This window comes from Charadrius vociferus, unplaced genomic scaffold (assembly GCF_000708025.1).
Source record: "Charadrius vociferus isolate BGI_N301 unplaced genomic scaffold, ASM70802v2 scaffold315, whole genome shotgun sequence".
NCBI lineage: Eukaryota > Metazoa > Chordata > Aves > Charadriiformes > Charadriidae > Charadrius > Charadrius vociferus.
This window is the reverse complement of record NW_009648453.1, coordinates 1626818-1639281: the sequence shown is the minus strand read 5'-3', so window position 1 is coordinate 1639281 and position 12464 is coordinate 1626818. Positions and strand designations below refer to the sequence as shown.

At 35.7% G+C, this 12464-nt stretch overlaps 1 protein-coding gene across 1 annotated transcript in view; it reads left to right on the top strand.

The window, feature by feature from the left end:
* The window catches only part of PDE1A (phosphodiesterase 1A, calmodulin-dependent), a 171297-nt gene that overhangs the window by 107674 nt on the left and 51159 nt on the right, over positions 1-12464 (top strand). Inside the window, exon 2 of the mRNA XM_009885619.1 lies at positions 1960-2073. Within this exon, the coding sequence (XP_009883921.1) occupies positions 1960-2073 (114 nt within the window). The remainder of the gene's footprint in view (positions 1-1959; positions 2074-12464) is intronic.

The window sequence follows — 12464 nt, the reverse complement described above, 5'->3', positions numbered from 1 at the left end:
TCCCCGGTGAAGTGTTGCATTTTTAAATGCAGTTATACTTCCACTTTGGAAAGTGTGATTTGGAGTCATGCTCAGTCAAACATGGAGGGAACAGTGCAAGTGGTAGAACCACCCTATGGCTATTGGCAAGTAGTGGTGATGGTGCTGCCAGTCTCACCTGGGCATTTTGGCATTGGTACTCAGGAGGGGTTGTGTGCGTGTTTGTGTGCGTTACTAGGAGCAGACATCCCAGGAGAGTTACAGTGCGTGTGTTGGGTACTGCAAAGTGGGTGTCTATTTATAAATTAGCTTCACCAGTCTGTAGGTACCTCTGAAGTGGAAGGAGTTATGGACTGGAACTGCCTCTCCATGCGTAAGGTTATTTCTGCGTAGGAGGTGTACTCCCACAGTATTTCTTCCACCCACTTCACTTCTCTTAGAAAATTTTTTAACACTAACTTTTCCATTCCATTGATATGCAATGCACTGTGTAATATACCAAGTAAATATGGTTGCTAAGAGCCTTGTTTGTGTTATGTTCTATGCTAATTTGAATTGAATTAAGACTTTGGAGAACTGAGGAGGCTGGTCTTAAAACTCCATTTGCTAAAATTATCCTTGCAGGCTTGGACGTATTTATACTTAGGCCCAAATAAATATAAAGAAAAAACATGGAAGTGGTTTTACGACAGAACAGTACTTTCCAAGTTTATGAGGGATTTTTTTTTTTAATATCACAGCATTTTTTTATTTCTTATGATTTTAATTAAGTCAAATCAAAAATTGTATATGCCAAATAAAAAGTACATAAAATTATTATGTAATGTATTATATATTTTATTATGCTCTTTCATGTCATAAATATGATTTTTTTTTCTGAAAGTAGCAAGCTTAGTGCTGACTCTATGTCAATCCACTTTTAAACTTTTGTTTCACACTTTTTTTTCACATTTTATACACATAAAAAAGATTATTTCATGAAAGTTATGTTAAAATAATGATGTATCTTTAATTACAGAAATCTTTATCTTACATGATACAAAACTGTAGATTATTTCAACTCAGAGGTATAGCACAGAAAGAAGGGAAATACCCATACATCTTTAAGCATCCATTTAGTCACAGCTCTGCACAGTTCCTGATAAGGTTGTCATTTCACTCAGGTGCTGTGACTACTCTCTATGGTTAAGTTGATCTCTGTCAGAAGTGTTCTCATCAGAGAGTTTCAGAAAAATCTGGTATTCAAGGAGTTTATCTGTATAAGTATATTGCTACAGAGGCGTGAGTTGATGCATTACAAAATCCCCTTTGGGCGTATCCGTGTTTGTAATGTAAAAGAATGTTCTCAAAACTAAAATTAAAAGCACACTTGGGAAAATATTTGGATTTTTCTAATGCCATAGGCACCACCTTTCATCTGGTGTAATGATGAATTTTCTGTAAACACAGAAACAATGGAGCTCCACATTAGTTCATGCTAATAAGAAATACAAATTCTGCAGCAAAAATGTACTGGAGGCCTAAATAAAAATTAAAGACCTTTAAATGAAGCAAAATCAGTATATAGTGGATATTAAATAATTGTAATCAACCTTCTAAGCACATAAAAATTATGGTAAGACAACTTGCAAAGTTTGGTTTATTATTTAAACAAAATTGGAGACTCATGCATAATAGTAATGTCACAAATTAATATGAAATCATTCTGATGGTAGTTACTGAGTCCTCTCTGAGTTACTGGAATGTATATGTCCTTTCTTAATAGATCTTACACATTTAGCAAGCTGTAAAAACATATAACTAGTCATTGTTATGTGCGTTCTAAACCCAGATTTTTTTGAAACAAGACAAGAGATGCAGTGACTCTACATCTTACCGCTATTTTGGCTATTGAGTTGGTTCCAGTATTTCAAACAGAAAATGCAGTGATTGAAATTTTATATAAGCAGTGGACTGATACTTTTATTTTCTTTTTCACAGATTAAGATGCTTAGTAAAGCAGCTGGAGAAGGGTGACATTAATGTAGTGGATTTAAAGAAGAATATTGAATATGCAGCATCTGTGCTGGAGGCAGTTTATATTGATGAAACCAGGTAAGTCTGAGGGGGAAAAAAAAAGAAAAGAATGTTGGGAATCACATTTTAGAAATTTGGTCTTTGCATGCAGTTGTAACTGATGTGAACTGAAGGTCCCTGCACATCAGAATATTCGTATGTGGCTCTTAGGTCTTTTAGTGACAAGGTTAAAGCAAGTAAGATTCCAAAGGTCAGATGTAACCATCGTCTGGAGAGTTTGCCTAGTTCTCATCTCTCTGACTTGTCAAATGGCCACAGTATAAAGTAATAAGGATTTTCTGAAGGATGGATTTTCTTTCCCCCACATACCGATAATCATGCTGAGGACTGTATCACTGAAAAAAATGGGCTGTTTCGGAATGAAATGCTCACGGAGATGAGTCAGAATATTGTAATCTGGCCTGTAAATACATAAATTCATGAAAAGCTGTGATTTATTTTATAATGTTTGATGCTTTGTTTATGATTATTGTTACTGGCAGTATTACTGGCAATCATCTTTAAAGTGGGTTGACTCCAATTAAATTAGAAGTTCTAAGTATTTGGCGTCTTGAAAGAATTTTAAGATATGTACTACATTGAAGTTAATTAGCTAACTTACAGTTTTTATTTCAGTGTGCTGGCCTCTTAAAGCTTTTTCTAAGTGGAATAGGCTTGTAAAGATGTCTGCCAAAACGTCTTCACTACTGCTGGAGCATGCGGTGTATGTCTCGGTTCCATACTACATTTAAGTCTGCCATCATACTGATTATTATTCCATGGACCCAGTTCTCTCTCTCTCCCTCTCTTTCTCTCTCTCTCTCTCTCTCTGTGTCTCCCCCGCCTTTAAGCACCTTTGATACAGTGCTTAAAATACTGCTCTAACTTTTTCCTGTTTCTTTTCCTGTGATTCACACACCAAACCTTGCCAGTCAGGAATTTGGAGCATCTACTGTCGGGCACTAAAAAGCCTACTCATTTGAAAATAGGAGAATGAAAACAATTGCAAATGATGCTGGTACCAATGGTCCATTTTTCTGAGATTATATTACAGACTAGGTTGGCAGGATCACTTATACTGGTGCCCTGCTCTTAGAGTGCATGTGTGTCCAGTTCTGTAAAATCTGACAAAACTGCGGTAACAGGGAAGACTTTACTGAGCAGCGTCCCAGCTGCAATACAGTTCTTAGGGACACTTTTGTAAGTGTTGCTAGTGATCTCAAATTAAACAGACAACTTGAAACACATTGCGGATCTCGGTTACTTCAAAAGGGCTCATGTGTTACAAAGATGTTTACGGGTTCAGTTAAATTAAGCTTAACTGAGCAGACTTGGGCAAACCATCTTGTGTGACTTCCAAGGACCTGGGCTTTGTTAGAAAACGGAATGAATTTAAATTCAATATTTTGAAATACTGGTAGTTAATGTGCCACTGGGGATATATTTATATCAGTTTTGCTGGCTGACTCAAGTTAGTCAAGCTTCTTTTACATTGAATGAAGGGTTGATTTGTGGATTTACATTAGTTTATGGATGTATTTGTGGTTAAATTGATACAGATCCTTAGGGAGATACATAAGAAATTATCAACAAACTTCTCTTTGGGCTCATAGTACAACAATAAAGGACATAAAACTTCATTTTTCAGCAACTGTTCTAAATTTAAATCTTTTGGGCACATCTCGTGCTCAGAAAGCTTTGCAAGATCACAGTCCTCTCTCCCCTGTGTTACGGGATACTGCATCACCACCAGTGGGCTGAGCGTTAAGCATGTATTTTGCATTAATAACCGTGGCAGCTGTGACAAAGCTGCACAGGGGACAAGGACAGAAGCCACTTGTTATTCCTTCCATGCACCTCCCAAACACCGTGGTTAAATGGGTATAGTACTCGTAGCTCTTTCTGAGTAGTAGCACCAGGACAATGAAAATAATGTGAGGTTTACTTAGTCTCTAAACTGAGGCCTCTGTGGAAATGAATAGTATCGTTACAATGAGGAATCCAGTCTTTCTGGCTCTGTGTGGGAGCATGAAGACAAGTATCAGCTATTTCACGCACAGAGAAAACTGGTACACCTGAAAATACGTAGGCTTTGGCAGCAACAGGTGCATTATTTTTGCTCTAAGCAAATCTTTAAATAAGCTAATTGCCCTCATAGGACTTGACAGCAGGATTATTAAACTGCCCAGATGAAGTTAAACATATATAACTTTATAGTGTTTTGGAAGATTTTCATAGTCATCAGGCTATTTTCTTAATCTTAGGGGCATTGTAACCTCATACTAGTGACTACGAATTATCAAAAATTCTACTTCAGTATATAGATAAAGCTTTTGCTCTTCCATAGCTCAATGCACAGCAATGTTTAATCTTATTTATTTATTGCATCCAGTATTTTGCATAATAATTTGATTTTTCACTGTACTAAGTCAGAAAGGTAATACCTGAGACAGGGATCTTGTGTTGCTCTAATTTATTGTATACTTCTGTTGTCCAATGCAACCTCAGGGTTTGTAAACCTACCAAAATTTGGTAGCATTCCTTATATAAATATGCATTAAGCATATGGTATATCTTGATAATGTATATCTTTCCATACCTATAGCTATATTTCTGAAATATATGTATGTAGACATATAAAACTAATTTTCTTGCCCATGTTGCTTGTGCTATAATAATAAAAAGTATAAAAAAGTATCAAAAGTATAAAAGTTAAAAATGAAATTACTTAAATGAAGCCTACTTTTCAACTTTTATTCTCTTATTTTTAGTATTTTGCATTTTATACCCCATATTCTTTATTTTGGCTTATAGTGTTTGATTTTGTTTTTAATTTCTCTTCCTTAGACTAATGCAGTCTCCATGAAATTCAGACTCAGAGCATTTTTTGAACCTGGTGGTCTTTGTGTTAAATTTATGCTGAAAATATAGGCTTAGCCTCCGCTTCTTAGTTGGAAAATATTATGTATGGTGCTGTTTTAAATTTTGACACTTCCCCATTAAAAAAAAATTTGTAAATTAAGATATTTATTGTGTAGCAGAGAGAGACTGTAGTCACCACCGGTACTTTCAGAGTAAACTCTTTTTGCATGGCAAACTGCAAAGATAATCACATTTTAAATAGCGTGACTGGTATTCAGTAGTCTAAATCTGCACTAAAACATTTAAAGATAAACACACAAAGAAGGTCTCTCCATCTTCTGGGAAGCTAATCCTTAAGGAACAAAAACAGTGTATCATTGAGTCAAATGGCAATGAAGGCTGGAATTAGCTTTATGGTTACATTTGTCCTTGTTCCCACCAAAGAGTACAGGTTCTTTGTCCTGCACAGAGCTACCGCTGTCAGGAGTCTGGAACTGAGTTAACAGAACTCATTAGTAGATTAGAAATAATAGTTTAGATCATAAGCAGAAAGGCCTGTTCCTGCTGAGCCTGAACATGCACTTCTATACATCGCAAAGTTCAGATGAATTCAGTAAGTTTCTTACATATGAATTGCTATATGGATAAAAGTAATTGCTATAGTATAGAACTGAGTAAAGTACTCTCACTGACTAAAGCAGTGAGAAAACCATTTAAGTACAGATTTCTTTTATTAACTAAGTCCCAGAAGGAAGTTGTATACTTTACAGGATATAAAAGTTCCTGAGATTTGGCTTATAAGATAGAAAATTTAATGATGCCTGGTTCTACAGGCTACCAAAGGCTTAGGACCAAAGGTTCAGTACAGACTTTCTGCAACTCATGTGAAAATATCCATGTTTTCTATTTTAAGCCCATGCTTGAGCCCTGGATTTTGTCCTGATGAATTTACTGACCCATTGCTTACATGTACAAGCTGAGGAGGACCTCAGCTTTCACCAGCCACCTAAAACTGAATCCTGTCTTTGATGTTCTCTTCCCCACCTTTCTGGGAGACAGACTTCCATATCATCTGAGAGAAATCCCTCTTGACAGTATCTCTACAGTCAGATTGGGAATAGCATCTAACAGAGAATTGGTTAGGAGCATCCTTCCAACTCATCTTTCTGTTAGGACGTGCATCCTATTAAACAGCATAATAAAATGGTCCTTGCCAATGGTTCCACACCTATTGCAGATGGATCTCCTGTAATTCTTCACAAGCATAGAGATGAAAAAAGCAAAAAGAAGAATCAAACCTAAGGTCAATAAAGAGATCCAAGTACGATGTATCTCACAGGGCACGTTCAATAATGTAGCCAAGGATCGAGGAAGAGTCTGGTGTGTTCCACAGCTCTGGGGAATCATTTGTGCTACTTAAAAATTAAATCTCAGACATTAGTCTAGCAAAGCCACTTTTCTCTTTATAAGCCTGAGCTTTTTTTTCAATGATCAGTTCCAATTTCTTACAGTAGGAGATACTAACTTTTTTCCTGTATGTTGTTACATCATCTGAGTTGATTGGAAAGCCTGCATCATTCTATGAAATTGTGTGGACACATAGGAGTACATGCAAATGTATAAGCTGACAACACCTTGAGTCTTTATTTATAGCGCAACAATCAGCTGGAAATGGGCTGTAAAAGTCAAACCTTTTAGCAGAGTAGGAAGTATTTTTCTCAGGTCCTCTTTCCTTTTGTCTGCTCCTCTGTTGCTCTACGCTATAGCCTTTTATCTGAGAATAAGCTAACATTTTTTAAAACTGCATACACATACTTATTTCCATACGTGCTTTTTCTAAAACTGTATGCAGCTGGGTTGGGGAAAAGACAGAGAAATAACACAACAGGTTTTCTTTATGGAGTTCTGCGAGTAGACTACTTAAAAACAGGGACAGGCGGTAGGGATAACCTTCCAAAATTACGAAAAATTGTTTTGGAGCAATGACTGTCAATATCCCATCTAAAAGGTTCTGAGCTGATGGAAAGTTGGAAAGCACAGAGAAAGCAGACATACGTAAGTGCTGCTTTCCTAAGAGCTTAATTATCTGTGGCCCCATGTCAATTAATAAGCTTGTTTAACAAGCCCTTTTTAGGACGGCTGCATCTCTCAGTGCTGAATAATAAGCTGCACTAAAAACTTCCTTGAAAGAGGTTTGGTGGCTGAAGCGGAGGTTCACTGGCAGCTGAAAATAATCAGTGAAACTCTCACAGTTCCAGCTCCTCAGTGAATCTCCTCTGTGGAAGAAGTTCAAAATTACTCAGTAGGTGTTATTATAAATAATTCTGACAAATCTTGAAGAGTTTTCTCCATTAGTACCTGCCACTTGGCTCAAGGTAGTGGAAGAAGGCTATTTAGAGTCAAAAAGGAAATAAATATAGCCTGATAATTCAGTCATGAAAGCTGTTCCGTTCCTTATAAACACACCTCTTTATTCATGCTAACTGAGAAGAAAATAAGTCAAATAAAATCTAGATGGAAATTGCAAGATTTTTTTTTTTTTTAAAAAAGTATTCCAAAGCCAAATAAAGCAAAAACCTTAAACTTCTTGTGGATAGCATTTTAAAGTTGTTCTGGCTAAAATCAGAAAATTTTATTCCAGTTATAGTCTTACTACATTTTTAAAATGCCTTAATATTTTAGAAAATATACTTCGTTTCAGGAGTATATTTATCTGTACAGTTTAAATTCCATACATGGTTTTTAATTTGTTTTAGGCCATATAATGCCCTTTTAAAAGACTTTAACCTCTTAAGAACTTTTGACCTAGAAGAGACCATGTTTCAGTAATGTATGAAGTAGATCCATTGTATATAGCTGTCAATAGCTTTGAACATCTTTGATTCGACAAGACAAAATAACAAACACAGGTTATTGCTAGATTCATGGAGCAAAAGGTTACCTCATTCAGGGTGAGTAGTGTTACAGCAATTTGTTTGCATGAGAGCTCTGGAAATAGTGAAGGTATTTCAATGGTATTATGGTAAACACAATCCTTCTTGAGAAAAAGCTCTTATTTTAAAAAAAGTACGCAGTCTGATATATGATGTTAGCTAAAACAGAGGTCATGAAACCCAAACTTTGTGACTGCAGTTGTAATAAACACCTTGGACCATACTGAATTTCCAGTGCACTGCTCCAGTAATGCACCAAATATTTCCGTGGTTTCTGGACTTAAAGCAGAGACAAACATATCTTCAAATTGTGGTCAAAAAGGAAATAGTTTAAACTGTGATCATGTCACGTGCAAGAGAAACAGTTTTTGTCATTTCATCTCACCAAATGTCCACATGACCCTTAAAGTGCACCACAGAAATTTTTGTCGTAGGAGCGTGCATGTGCATATCATTGTCTCGTGGAGTCTAAGGAAGATGAAAGGAGCAAATGCTTGACTAGATGCTGGTGCTCACGGAACTGTGTGTCATGGAAGTGTGAATGGAGCTTAGCAACAGCCCAGCAACTAAATGAAATTCTCCTGTTTCCAGGAGATCCTGAGGTGAGGAACGGTCAGCATAGTCTGTTCTTGAGCAGCTTTCAGTACACAGTTTTGGTTATGTTTGCAAGCTAGAGAAGGCTGTTCCCTGGTGTTTTCAAGTTTTCAGTACTGCAACAGAACGCCAGTCCATGGCAGCTGCTCCAACGTAAGCTAGTAATTAATGAGCTGGCATACTTATTTGATACCCTTGTGCTTTCTTTCACACTCTTCTAGGCATCAATATAGGTTTAGCGTCTTCTCTGTATTTTAAATAAGAACAAAAGTCAGTGAAGGCTTCATCTTTTATGTTTCTTGTATTATTTCATTTTCACAGGCCATATTTCAGCATCAGCATTACAAGGCTCTAAGCTAGTGCTACATCAGCTGCTGCTGAGCATTGCCCAGCAGGAGTCTGTTGCTTCACATTACAGGACCATTTACATCCTGTTCCCACCCATAGCATATATCTAGCTGACTTTGTGAATCATGTAGTTTCACTGACTGTAAAGTTCTGGTTATAGAAGAAATTGTGCTAATTCAGATACCATTATCCATTCAGGATAACCAGCAGAGATGGTCACACCGGCAAATCTCTTTGCAGGTGCAAGGGTTGAGAAAGTTAAACTCTCTTACATCAAAGAGATGTAGACATTTGTTAATTTTTTTTTAAAGCATATATTCCCAATCTCTCTACTTAAAAAGACAGATTAATTTGTTCATTTATGCATGAAGGTAACTGTTTCATTTGCAGAACAGTGGGCATTTGGTCAGTGATGTAATTTATTTTGAAAGATCTAGACAATATTTCTCCTCAAAATTAGCCTTTTTGTAAAAAAATCTGGGAATATTAAAGAAAATAATCCACCTAGTCATACAAGGATAAAACAAGTCAAATGGGATGCCCTGTTTGGTGATTATTTGCCAAATGAAAAATACGGTCTATATGATTCCTCTCTGAGCTGACTTAGTTGAGGAGAGATTGGAAGTGACAATTATTTAAGCATGAAGTTAAATCATAATCTTGTATATTCAGTCAAGTTTACTGTGAGTGTGTATTGCCGTCTTCCATAGCCAACCCATGGTTAAATGTAGTTTGCCAGAAGTTGCTTTGTCAGCAACAAATGTACCATTTGAAGAAAATCATTCCGTTCATCCATTAAGGGAATCTACAAAAAGTACTTCTGTAAAAGCTGCTATTGAGAAAAAGCTTGTTGTGTTGAGATTAATTCAGTATATTCCACCCTTATAAAAGCTTACAATAAGCCTTTAAAATCTTTTGTACTAAGCCAAAGGTTTTTTCTGAGAGGGAAGCTTACAACATCATCAAAGTTATGTAAAAAGAATACACTTAAAATCACTGAAAATCTGTTAAATTCTGACTAAAACTCTTCAGTTCAGTTAGGATATTTAATAAATGGCCTGCATCTCTTTTCCAAAGTTATTGAATTTTGTATCTCAAAGTTATTGCTGTTTATTTATGTTATACCCTGAGATAGTCCCTGCCCTATAGAGCTTCCAGAATACCACACTAAAGTGAATTAAAAATAGACAAATACATTAGCTCACGTCTGTACTCCTGAAAAATGGTATTTTTTAATCATGAATATCCTGACTTGAATTTTAAGATTGTTGATGATCTTTGGTATGGACGTCTGTATTTCTGAATAGGCAGTACATACCAAAAAGTGAATGTTTCTAGTAACAATGGCACTCACTCCATTACTTATCTGCAATTGTAAGAACTGTATTTCAACCAGAGTCTTTGCCATTTATTGTCATTAATTGGTAGCTCTTAATATGAGGACAATTCTTCTGAGAATGTGCTAAATTTTAAGAGTACAACATGTTGGTAAATTCATCATTTTCTGTAAAAAGACCTTTGTCTACTAAAAATGCACCACAATCATTTTTGCAATTTGTTTACCCTCAATAGGATTCAGGAGAATCTTTTAGTGGATGTTAGTGGAAATTGTAGTGGACTACAGAGGATGTAAATATTGATTGACTGTATTGATTCATACTCATTCAGGAAGGTAGTGAGACACTAGAACACAAATAATTGCTACAAATGTGAATGGACTCTTTGGACTATAAGTTCTTTGCCTTCTGCATTCTAGACCTAGAAGAGGACCTTGATCAGTTCATTCTTAAGGGGTTGATCATTAGCTTGATTAATTCACTAAATGGTAAAGAGCTAATACCTCCTTTTCAATCCCTCCTCTGAAAGTCTTTCACCATCTCTGTTAGGCAGCATGACTGATCAGCACTGATGGATTTTTTTTTTCCCATAGCCATTATCTAATTAAATTTTTTTTCATTTTCTTTTATTTCTTCTTCATAGTGCATCTGATATATTCCTAATGGAAAAGTAATATACTTTTGACTAGTCCATTACTGTATTTAAAATTCTGATTAAATGAAGAGAGAGATAGAAATTATCACTACTTGAATTTTGAAAAATTATTCTTGGCAAAAAACACAGTACTGTGACAAGAAGATCAGGTTATTGGTTACTATGACTGCAATATTAATTGATTGCTAAGTTGAAATGCCATGGGCCATATCTTACTTATTCCCAGAACTGTCAATAGGAGTTCCAGTCATGGAATGAATAGAATTAAATAACCCAAGCCTCCCCCTCTTCTTCCCACGCATATCTCTTCCTCGTATTGCATCTGTTTAATACGCTAATGATATATGAGCAAAATAAGTGTATGTAATCCTGAAATTCTGATTTTGTGTTGAAAAAAAGTACTTTCTGGGGCACATGCATGGTGTTACAGCTTTTTTGTTTTGTTTAATAGCGTTTTTAGGTGATTCTTAGCTTTATGGAAGAAAGAAATAAAGTGTGTGCCTCAGTATATTAACATTTATTTAATTCAACTAAGATGTTGGAGTTCATGCCTCCCAATTGAATGGGATTGGTCTCTGTATAGTTGTACTTTAAAGCTGGCTTTGTGGAAGGACTATATAGCTTTAAAATAGAAAGTAAATGCCTGCCATCTCTGACCTTTAGTGTGGTCGCTTTGGAGTATGAAGCTATGGATCTTTCAGTCACTCCACTACAAATATTTTCTAAGTTAGAGGTCCTAGCCTTGAGTTTGACAGCTATGGTCACTTGTTATTTTGCTTGTTAATTTATCCAGTGACATTTCTGAACCCATCTAAAAGTTTACATATTGCAAAATGTTGCAAAATTATATAACAATTTACAAATTACATTTTACAATTTACAATTACAAATTATATTGCAAAATCTTGCAAAAAATACCTTTAATATTTGGCAGGAAGTTCAGTAGTTTAACTGAACTGAAAGACAAACTGTATGTTTGTCTTTGTTTTGACCCTGTCTTCTGGCACTATTTTACCTTTCCCCCTACTTTTTTTTTTTTTTTTTTTTTAATTTAAAAGCATCCTGAATAATCACCTATAATAATAATATACCTACTCACCTGTGATTCATGAAGTGGTAAGTTAGAGCAAGAAGTCTACATAACAGTAGAATTACAGAATGCAGAATTTATAAATATATTTTCCATTTACCTGGGCAATAATAACTTTCATTAGGTAAACCCATACACCAATAACCTCCTATTGATTCACTGATTTTGCTGAAGCTTTTGAAAGTTCTAAGTGGATAAAAATTAAAATAGCAGTGATATAAACACTCAGGAATAAAAATGTTCTGAATATACACTTCAGACTGTTCTGTTTTTCCCCAGTAATTATAAACAATGTTGTGATGTAGAATTTATCCAAAGAAATGATGATGTTATAATGCTCAGTGATTGCATCAGTGTGACATTATAATGCATCTGCTCAAGGAGTCAGCCTTGTTGCAGTTAGGTTCTGGGCAACAGAAGTAGTAACAGCAAGAAGAACAGGCACATAGGGGCTCTGAGATTTACTTGATGCATTCACTGCAGTGGTGTGCATCAATAGAGTAGGGGCCAGCAAACAAGCTGCAAAATGGTTCGACATAAGAAGATCAAGATCCCTGTAAAAAATATAGTGATGGTCAGTCAAAACGTGGTTCTCGTTGGGTGGAAAAGAA